At 46.3% G+C, this 11,502-nt stretch overlaps 1 protein-coding gene across 1 annotated transcript in view; it reads left to right on the top strand.

The window, feature by feature from the left end:
* The first annotated feature begins 7,372 nt into the window (after window positions 1-7,372).
* NFATC4 (nuclear factor of activated T cells 4) overlaps window positions 7,373-11,502 on the top strand; it is a 30,236-nt gene continuing 26,106 nt past the window's right edge. Inside the window, exon 1 of the mRNA XM_083471128.1 lies at window positions 7,373-7,925. Coding sequence (XP_083327254.1) covers window positions 7,829-7,925 — 97 coding nt within the window. The 5' untranslated portion in view covers window positions 7,373-7,828. The remainder of the gene's footprint in view (window positions 7,926-11,502) is intronic.

Here is an 11,502-nt window from a genome sequence, read left to right as displayed (position 1 = left end):
TTTAAGTATACGTTTTTGAAAAAAACAGTGTCATTTCTGCTGGGAATGGTGGGGAAAGACACTGAAAAGAATGACCAGAAACTGTTCTTATACACAACAACTGCGGCGAGGCTATTGCTAGCTTAGGTACGGAAACAGCAAAAATAGCATACAATAGAAGAATGGCAGTACAAGGTTATGGAGTACGCAGAAATAGCCAAATTAACAGCAAAAATTCGACATCAGGGGATGAAACATATTAAAAAGAATGGGGGAAATTTATGTTATACATAGAGAAGATGATGTGAAATAGGGAAACCAGTAGAATTAAAATAATATCTCATAACGGGAAAATACAAGAAATTTACTGGATAATAATATCAAAATGAATTTAAAATGTGCATTAGGATTATTATTGAACAATATTTGTAAATGAATATAAACAGACAGCAAGAATTTGTATATATAGAAAGATTTATTTGTTTACGGACATTTAATGGAAAAAATGAAGAAGAACAATCTTATGGAAAATGGACAAAGACAATGCGAAAAGTCAAAGAGGACACAAAAAAGCCAGGAGAAGGAAGGAGGGAAGTCAGCTCGGGAGAGCAAGAACAAATGTGAAATATAATGTATGTGTATGTACAGTATGTAACTAAAAATTCAATAAAGATCATCTGGAAAAGAAAAGAAAAGAAAAAGAAAACAGCAATTTGGAGTTCCAGCAGATAAATTCTCTTTTGTTTCTTCAACCTTGCTTAGCCACTCCTTCGCTTAAGCGTGTGCGTTTGATGCTGTTTTATACGGAAACAGAAACTATTCCTTCCATCAGGAGGCAGCAAGTGTACAGGTCAATATTCAGAGGCGGGTGGGGGGGTGCCTTGTTTTCTTCAATACCCCCCTCCCTCCCATCCACCTTTTCCCTTTCTTCTTCTGTCCCAATTTTTAACATGAAAAATTCCTTAGAACACCCTGCTCAGAATTAACTCTATTCTAGCACATCATGAAGGGACACGGGTGGCGCTGTGGGTTAAACCACAGAGCCTAGGACTTGCCGATCAGAAGATCGGTGGTTCAAATCCCCGTGACGGAGTGAGTCCCATTGCTCTGTCCCAGCTCCTGCCAACCTAGCAGTTCGAAAGCACATCAAAGTGCAAGTAGATAAATAGGTACCACTCCGGTGGGAAGGTAAACAGCGTTTCCGTGCGCTGCTCTGGTTCGCCAGAAGCGGCTTAGTCATGCTGGCCACATGACCCGGAAGCTGTACGCCGGCTCCCTTAGCCAATAAAGCGAGATGAGCGCTGCAACCCCAGAGTTGGTCACGACTGGACATAATGGTCAGGGGTCCCTTTACCTAGCACATCATGATTTCATATTTTCAGGGCATGGCACAGTGACTATGTGCCTCTAAGTAACACTTGCTGGGCATGACCAAATAGCGGGGGGGGGGGGCTGTCTCTTGCTTCCATCCTCTGCTTTCAGGTTACTAGAAGTACAGTGGTACCTCAGGTTAAGTACTTAATTCGTTCTGGAGGTCCGTACTTAACCTGAAACGGTTCTTAACCTGAAGCACCACTTTAGCTAATGGGGCCCCCTGCTGCCGCCGCGCCGCTGGAGCACAATTTCTGTTCTCATTCTGAAGCAAAGTTCTTAACCTGAAGCACTATTTCTGGGTTAGCGGAGTCTGTAGCCTGAAGCGTATGTAACCTGAAGTGTATGTAACCCAAGGTACCACTGTATCTGAAAGCCTGTGTGAGGTAGTAGCTACAGCTCTGGGTGAGGCCTGGGGGTGGGAGCCAAGTTCAAATTCCCACTCAGCCCTAAAGCTCCCACTGGGTTTTCTTGAGCCACTAACCCATTTCACAGGGTTGTTATGAGGATAGTATCGGGGCGGGGGCGGGGGGGGCAGAACATATACAGTGCTACCTCGGGTTACATACGCTTCAGGTTACAGACTCCAATAACCCAGAAATAGTACCTCAGGTTAAGAACTTTGCTTCAAGATGAGAACAGAAATTGTGCTCCGGCGGCATGGCAGCAGCAGGAGGCCCCATTAGCTAAAGTGGTGCTTCAGGTTAAGAACAGTTTCAGGTTAAGAACGAACCTCTGGAACGAATTAAGTACTTAACCTGAGGTACCACTGTACACTGCCTTGAGCTTGAAGAAGAAAAGCAGGATATAAATGAAACAAGTTAAAATCTGGCTGAACACTCTTGCTGAAGGCAGGGAGGCTAGAACAGATGGACGATGGAGAGCAAGGGCTCAGTCAGAATCTAATTTGGGCCACTAGCCTACTGTACAGGGTTGCCGGTCAGATGATAGGTAAGGGAGATATAGGCTTAAGTATACGGGAACTTTGCCTATATATGGAATACGCATTGCCAGTTTGTGTAGACCAGAGATGGGTTCCTCCAGAAGCTGCTGGATTGAAGCTCTTAATTCAGCCAGACCATTGACCATGCAGACTGGGGCTGGTGGTTCCACAGGCTCCCCATTCCTGGCGAGACTGAACTAGGTGGACCCTTAGTCTGACTCCTTAAAAGACACCAGGCTGTGTTTATCTGGGGGGAAGCATCCGTGGTGAGCTTCTAACAAACCCCATCTTTTTCTGGAAAACATTTTTTGGGGGAAAATATGTACAATTAAAAACAAACTTAATTGGGCCACATTGCACAAATTTAACCCAGTCTTGTCACAGATCATCAGGGCTGTGTGATCACGCTGTTGAGAACTGCTGTGATCATTTGTATATAGACAAACTCTATATTTCAGAGTTTGTTTTTAATGATTATCTTTACAAAAACAGCACTGTTCAACTCCAAGCAGGGCACGTTGTGAACCCTCCCTCTTGTCTCCCTTTTACTTTGATTGAGCCAGGAAGAAAAGTACGAACTGTCTATTCCTCTAAAAGCAAAATTGGTGTAACTCCCTATTTTATTTTATTTTTAAAAAAACTTCCCCAGGGCCCATCCCTTTAAATAGTTCTCCTGTCGATCTGTCCATCTCAATGTAAGTAGGACAAGAATCAGTTCCGGTGGTCAAATCCTCTGTGTTTTGGCCAGTCCTGATAAAGCCATTCTATAAAGAGGCAATGTGGTATAGTGGTTGGAGCGTGGAGTGCAGGAGACCAGGGTTCAAATCTCCACCTGGCCATGAAGCTCACTAGATGACCTTGGGCCAGCTGCTGTCTCTAAGCTACAGTTTCCCAAACTTGGGTCTCAAGCTGTTTATGACTGCAACTCCCATCACCCATAACTAGTAGGACCAGTGGTCAGAGATGATGGGAACTGTGGTCCGAAAACAGCTGGAGACCCAAGTTGAACCTACCATACAGGGCTGTTGTGAGAATAACATAGAGAGAGGGAGAACTAAGTGTTGTGCTCCACCTTCCACCTTGAGCACTGGGAGGAAAGGTAAGGTGGGATATACACATGGTAATAATAATAATAATAATTGTAGTAATAAGGGTATTACCTAACTGTGGATTTTGGAGATTTTTTAAAAAGAGCTATCTTTGCTCTTTAAGGGATCATTCTCTCATTCTTTCTTTCCATTCAAGCCATCAGAAAAATATGTGGTGGAAGCCCTGGGATTGCCTGGCTTGTTTAAAAGAACTTCTTTGAAAAAGGAGGAGGAAAGAAAGAAAGAAAGAAAGAAAGAAAGAAAGAAGACAGGGGGATCTCACTGAGAAACAGTTTCCATGTCTGGCTGCTGGGAATGCAAAGTTTTTATAGAGTAGGCAGACAGATGTTGGACTGACACTGAAAATCAGGGGGGGCTGTGAAAGCTTTCTGGGGTTCATTTGGCAGGGCCAGAAAGACAGGAGTTACAGCATCATTGGAGACGATGCTGAGAAGTTCTAAGCCCCCCCCCCCAAGTCCAGCTTGGAGCAGGAGCTAGGAAAAGATTTCAAACTTGTCCCGCCCTGTGCGCTGCGCTTTGGCCTAACTCTGCACGCTAACAGACGGATGGTTTTGATTAAGTTAAGGAAGGAGAAGAAAAGAGCGGGCGGGCGGGGGGGGGGAGAAGGAGGACACGTGCTTTGGCCTGGGACATCTCTCTGTTTTTGCAAAGGCCACATGCGTCACTCTCCCTCGTGGGCCATGGAAATAGGGAATGAAAGAATGTTAACCCCTTGGAGTGTGGACTGATGGGGAATCTGGGGAGCTGGCTTGCATGTGTCGAAGATGTAGGCTGCTTCACGGGGTTTTGCTCTGGGGAAGAGGGGCGGTTGGGATTGCAAGAGTGGGGCCTCTCAATCTGGAATGGGGTACACATTCAATTTTGTTTGCATCTCAATGAGAAACTACCTAATTTGAACTTCTCGAACTAATATGTGAACCAAAACGCAAGTGGCCTTTGAAATTCACCGCCCCTCTGAATTTTGCAGTGCAGTTCTCTCCAAGCACTGTGTACAGAAAATGCATATATTAGGAGAAAGTGTGCATAAGAAGGCATTCATTTGTGAAAATAATATACCAAAGCATACAGTTTTGCAAAAATGTATATATCAATCTAAACTGCATACAAAAACGTGCATGTTAGGAGAAATTTGTACCAAAATACTGGCAGGTGTTCGTTGGGTTTTTAAAAATTGCAATTTGGTAAATTTCTGCAGAAATGTAGAGAAGAAAATTTAAGAATAGAAGAATGAGAAGGAAGAGAGAAACCAAAACTGACAAAATCATCAAGTCCCAATCTGAAGCAATGAAGATTGCAATGTATCTGTGCCAAATTTGGTGTCTGCGCCAAAGATCAGAGTTTTATTGGGAGGAACTCACTGTGATGAACTCCAGAACTACTTTTGAAAAGCAGCTTTTGCCCATCCCACTTGCTCTGATCAGTGTCACATTCCAATGACAGGAGAGAGATTCCCAGCCAGTTAAAGAACGCACTAAGGGCTGCCACAGGGAGGAGGGAGCAAGCTTGTTTTCTCCTGCTCTGGAGGACTTGAACCAATGGCTTTGAGTTGCAAGAAAGGAGATTCCGACTAAACATTCGGAAAAGCTTTCTGACAGTAAGAGCTGTTCAGCAGTGGAACAGGCTCCCACGAGAGGTGAACTCACCGTCCTTGGAGGTTTATAAACAGCGGTTGGATATCTGCCATGGATGCTTTAGCTGAGATTCCTGCATTGCAGGGGGCTGGACTAGATGACCGTTGGGGGTCCCTTCCAACTCTAAAATTCTATGATTCTGTCCCTGCCAAGTTAGTTGTCCAGTAACCTGGACGGTAATTATCACCATTTATTTGTATGGCACTTTCCTATAGAAAACCAGACCCAAAGCAGTTCACAACATCAAGAAACATTACATTCATTAACAATTATAGGTTGTCTAGTGTTGGACTAGAAGCTGGGAGTTGACACATAAACTACATGAGGACGACAATCGTGACTTCAAGGAAGATTGGGAACTTTTTACAAACTATTAAAAAAAACACACACAAAATGATTTGGACTCCTTGGCAGGTTTTGAATAAACATCCACAAATTTATTAATAGTATATATGACAGATAAGGCAATGATATGTACAATTTTTAACATGTGCAAACAAATCAGAGAGGGGAGCTGAGGGAAGTCCTTGGTGGGGGGGGAGGGAAGGGTGGGGGGAATAAAAAGGGGGGAAATTAATGTAATGGGTTATTTGGACTGATAATTTGTTTTGTTGAAATTGTCTAATTTTTTAAAGAAGAAGTTGGGATACCAGGCCTCAAATCCATACTCAGCCATAGGAATTTCTATGAGTTCAGTTGCCTTGTACAGAAGGATCCTTACCTTGGTTTCACCCAACAGACAATGGGTTAGTCAGGGAAGTGACAAAAGAATGCCAGTGATCCTTAATGACTAGGGATGCCTTTGTTAGTGACCTGGAACTGTTGCTCCCCTGCCTTTGGAATGTGGCACTAATCAGAGCTAGTGGGAGGGGCAGTGAAATACTTTATTATACCAAGTCTGGAGAGGAGAGAGAGAGTTTTGAGTCAAGCTGGACTTGATGCATCAGTAGCAGGATTGTGGGGGTACAAACTGTTGCTCTTGGGGGGGGGGCGGGAATAATATTCAGGATCAGCAATATTGCTGCCTGCTATAGGTGTCTCTTGCTTCCAATATGCTCTGCCTTACAAGTTGAGCATCTCTCCAGGTAAAGCTGAGCTGTGCATATACCTGCCAGATTTCAGTTTGAGCAGGGTCTTAGTGTTTGCTCTTCTTCTAACATGAAACCCAGGCACAGCCAGAGGGTAGATCTGTATGGGTTTTGGGGACAAGGCCAATATCTGATGGAGGCCCCTAGAATTTTATATCCGGGACAAAGAACTGACTTCAAATAAGCGGCTTTTGCAACCACTGCTCCTAAGGCAACAGATTAAATATAAAACCCAGCCAGACCCGTATTCTTCCCCTAGTAAATTGGTAATCCTAGTCCAGGAAGTGGCAGTGCCTCTGAGCACACACAGAGTACCATATCCCATCTCCCATGCCTTAGATTTAAGTGTAGTGTTGGAAGAAAAGAAGGCTTCACCAGAATACTACCTTCCAGATGTTTTGGATGCAACTCCCACCAGCCTCAGCCAGCACAACCACAGTAATCCAAAATAGCTGGAGGGAACCAGGATGGCAGAAACTGGATTAGAACAGGTTGGATCAGGATCTGGCTCAAATCACCTGCTCAGTGTCAAATCTCAATGGGTGACCTTGGGCCTCCTAATCTTACCGAGCTGTTATGATAATAAAATGGGGGCCCGGGAGCAACCATATTGCACTGTCCTGTGTTCGTTAAAGGAATGGCAGGAGGAAACCCAAAACAAACCATTTTAAAGAGGTAGTTTCAACATTGTCAAGAACAGATCCCTATAATAATGTGTTTTAAGCAGACTCAATGCCCATTGAAAACGCACGACTTCCAAATAACCCTGGAAGCTGCAGCTTTTTAAGGGTAGTTCAGTGAGGAGGAACTGCAGCTCCCAGGATTCTCCGTGCTTCAAATGCGTGTCGACTTGTTCGGACGTTCATGTTTTGCATAACACCGATGCAAGCACCAAACACGCAGCTTTCCGGGTTGGGAAGTGAGGTGGGTTGAAATCCACGTTATGTTCCCAATGTTGGGTTTTGGAGCATCAAAATATCCGGAGCTGCATCTAGGCAGCTGCACCATTCTTTCGTGTGCTCATATAGGCTCTGTCACCTTCTCCCTGTATGGTTGAAAAAAAACTGGCTTCGCGCACACCACACAGGCTATAATCAGAATAATCGCAGCGTAAATCCCAGCAGGCGCAACGCGTCCCTCTGCCTTTAACAGCCTGTCTGGGTGTGTCCAACCCGTGCATAATAAGCAGCCTAAGGAGGGCGGGCCCTGCTTGGGCTGCCTTCCAATGGGCTCCAGGTAGGCTGGTCCATCTGGAAGGACAAGAAAGGGGGTGGAGGAGGTGGTTCCTTTTTCATTTTCTCGGGGAGCGTGAGATGGGGGATTATAGAACAGCCCAGTGCGGGTTTTCTCCCCCCCTCCCCTCTCCCCTGCTTGGGGGGCGTGGCTTAAAGTGACATATGGGGGCATGGTTTGTGTTTTCTGAAGAGCCAATCAGCAGTCAGGAAGGGAGTGGGAGGGGGGCAGCTGGAGGAGAGGGAAAAGTTTGTTTGGGGAAAGTTTTTCTTTATTACTTTTTTAAAAAACATATTAAAGGGGGAGAAGGCGCGGAAAGAGGTATTGCGTTAAAAGGGCAGAGAGCAGAGGTGAAATCGAACCAAAACCTTCTCCATCCAGCCCCCCATTTTTTTTGAGGGGTGGGGGGAGAAGGAAGGGGCTTGCAACCCTATTAGGCTGCATCCACCGATTCTCCCCCACCCCCTGGAAAAAATGGGCGCAGCGAACTGCGAAGACGAGGACTTAGAATTCAAGCTGATTTTTGGAGAAGAAGAAAAGGAGCATCCAGGAATGGGGGTCCCCTTGGAAGGTGAGATGCGGGTTGTTATGGGGGCTTCTGATGGTTGGTTACAAGGAGGGAGGTGTGATAATATATGGGGAGGGGGAGAGAATCAAGTGGTTTTTTGTGCGTGTGTCTGGTGTAGCTGGAAAAAGTCCCCCCCTCCCTTTCCTTTTTAGGACAAGCGGGGAGGGAGATGGCACGAATGTTCCCATCTCCCTGCAGGAAGAGTCTGTGTGTTCTTTTGCTCCGAGAGTGAGTAATCGAATCCCTAAAACACGCGGCCCACGCAAATGGTTAATACTATTTGCAATCATTTTAAAGATGGGTGTTGCGTTTCTGCCCATGCTGGTGAGGAAAGTGCGTGAGTGAATGAGAGAAGAAATCGGTCTCGAGTTTCACACACGCCCCATCATGCTTCTGTGAAAATTTTGGAATCTGAAAACTTTCAGGTTGCACTGAACTCTGCATGGAATGTGGAGCTGTTGGTGTTTTTTTTGGTAGCTTCTGAGTTCCTGGGACCAATTACTGGTTAACCCTTTTAAAATAATAATAATACAGAAAATCGTATTGATCAAAAAGAGTTAATGTGTGTGCTGCTATGTGTGCGGAAGCTGTGAGCTGGAAAATCTTTGGTTCAATTTGTGGTTTAGCTGTGAACACATTGGTTAATCTGAAACAATGATGGGGGCTGCGTGGCCCTCATGATGTTACTGGTTATTGGTGTGTTTTTCAAATTTATTTTTTACCCTCTGTCCACCGTAGGGTCCCTATTTTAAATTTTAAAAACAGCTGATAAAATTTACAACCAGAAAACTAGCACGAGTCCTAAAGATCTGCATCCTAAGTGTCAAAAGACCAGTTTGAAGCGGACCGCAGCTCAGACCATTGGCCTTGCAATGGCTGATGGTAGCTTGAGTCCAGCCATATCTAGAGCAGAACTTGGGTCTCCAGCTGTTTTCGCACTACAACTCCCATCATCCCTAACTAGCAGGACCAGTGGTCAGAGATGGTGGGAATTGCAGTCCAATAACAGCTGGAGGCCCAAGTTTGGGAAACACTGAGGGTCACAGGGTCCCCACACCTGGCCCAATGTGACCTAGGATTTCCTAGCCTTGGCCACAGTGCGTGAAATGGTTGCCTACCTTTTAGGGTTGTTGTAAGTACCACTGAGCTCCTCTACATTAGCTGCAGTTAAGTCAGTGGTGGTGAACCTGGGGGTCTCCTTCCCTTTGGGACAACTTTCCCCAAGCCATAGGCAAGTCATGGGTGGGGGCAGAGGCAAAAGTGGGTGGAACGATGAAGGCAAATTTCCTCATTATACAGTAGGGTAGTTTCTGCAAGCATACACACATCTCTCTCTCTCTCTCTCTCTCTCTCTCTCTGCCTCTCTCTGCCCTACATCCAGAAAAGCAAGGAGTATTTATCAGAGTTCATGGGCATGTTCTAACAGGGCAAAAACTCTCAAGGAGGGACTGAAGCAGGGCAAGGCAGGAGTGTGGCCTGGGGAGAATCGTGAGGGCCAGGTAGAGGAACTTTGAGGGCCACATTTGGCCCCTAGGCCTAACACCCCTACTCCTACGTTAAGTCCCTCTGGTGAATGTACTCTTCTCCACCTAGTTCTCAAGAACAGGCTTTGCCTCCTCTCCAAAAGTGGGGCTTAAACTAGCTTGGTAATAATAGCAGGCAGAAATATATATCTGGCAGAGGGCATCTAGTCACAGGTGGTGCGAAATGCCCAAGAAGAATGAAACGAAACTATAAATCCTTTCTTCTGCCAAACCCTCCATCAGTTTGAGAAGTAGGCTTCTGCACGTTCAAAACGGCATAATAATAGCATCCTAGTGGTAATTCATATGTGCCCACACACAAGAGAGGCTGTAAACAGGTGTTTTGTTCACTGTATAGTTAGTGACTGCTTTATCTCCAGTTAAGTCATCTGGATGCTTAACCGCTTGCAGTGGGACATGTTGGAACCAATGTGTTCTTAGGGGCTAGCACCATAGTTGCAAACGTTTCTTCAATTTTCATCGTGAATTAAGATAAATTTTGGTATTTCCCCAAGCTCCCCCCCCCCTTTCGATGTCTGAAACCTGTCTCATGCGCACAGACACACCCCTGTCAAAACCAAACTTAGACCCCAATCCCCCAGGATGAACATTCACCCCAGAATAATTTAATTGTTGTCGCAGCGTAGGGTAATCCCGGATCATAGCGGCACCTTTAACCAATTTGTTGGGCCATGAGCTTTTGTCGGCCAAAACCCTCTTTCTCAGATGCTTGAAGTGGTCACGTCAGAAGGAAGAATTCAAAACTCAAAATATCACATTTGCAAATCCAGGCTTTGAATCCCGAAATGGAAAAATGTGGGTTGCGTGACATGCATTTCCACACGCATATTTGAAAAATGAGAATGGGAGGTGGGGGTGGTGATGGTGATGGTGGGGGGAAATCCTTCCCCCTTCTTTTATTTTCTCAGATGAAGTTTGCAACTCCCATTCCCTCCCCCCCCCCGACCCAATATCTGCCTCGGAAGCTGGTATGGGGGGACATTCTTGGCCCCTGTAGCCCCCTGAACTTGTGGGGGTGCTTCTGGAAAGGGTTCAGCTGAAAGCGGGCTGGCTGCCCCAAAATATATCCACACCCTGGCTGAGGGCGCTGCTTGAGGAGGAAGTTGGCAGCCCCCTGTATGAGCCAGCCTCCGAGGCGGAGGTAGGAAACTGGGGTGTTTTTTTTCCAGAGAGAAAGGTCAAACTGTCTCTGGGCAGGCGGCGTCTGGTTCAAATGAAATCCAGATGGGGTCTGAGAGGGCCTCGGGATCCCACAGAATCCAGACCCTCCACACTGGCTGACATCCAAGGCCTTCAAATCCCGGGTGTAGGGGAGCTGGGGTTGTTTGGGGGGGGTGGCTTTTGAGATGGCGGCAAGTGGGGAAAGAAGGGGGGGCAGACACACTTCAAGCCTCCCGCATACGGTTTCAACTAGCTCCCTGCAACAGTGCAATTTTCCTTTTCGTCTTTTGGCCTGCGCCCCGTTTCCTTGGCAACGGGGGTCCCTGCCAGTGGAGCCTGGGGCTTTGGGAAATGGCCCTTTAATTGGGTTCAGATGGCGGCCCCTCCCTGACAGTCTCTCTTATTTTCTCTCCTCCCCCCCCCCTTTTCTCCTCCATCCAACTGGATCCTTGTCTCTGGCCCACAAAACAGGGTGGAGGCCCCAAGAAGACTAGGCCAAGTTCAGGGGGAACTTTCTAAGCCCACGTCCCCCCACCCCACAAAAAAACTTTTCAGAAGCTTGTGTTTCAAAAAGGGAGACGAGCCTTCGGCTTTCTTCCTCCACCTGCCTCTCAGCCCAAGGAAGGTGCAAGCTGGGAGGGCAACTCCTGGCGGCAAGATGGGAGCCACCCCCCACTTTGGGGCTTTCGCTGCAGAGCAAACCAAAGCCCATCTTAGCCCAGAATATCATGCTTCCAACAGAGGACAGCCTGGTGCCTCTGGAAAGCTCCCAAGCGCAGCAGCTCACCTTGTTGTTGTTTTAAAAAATCCTAGGCACATGGCATTCAAAGATATACTGCCTCTGTTCATGGGGTTTTATTTAAGTCGCAAAATGG

Source organism: Podarcis liolepis, assembly GCF_965112155.1.
Source record: "Podarcis liolepis genome assembly, chromosome: 13".
Taxonomy (NCBI): domain Eukaryota; kingdom Metazoa; phylum Chordata; class Lepidosauria; order Squamata; family Lacertidae; genus Podarcis; species Podarcis liolepis.
This window is presented reverse-complemented; position numbering and strand designations above follow the sequence as displayed.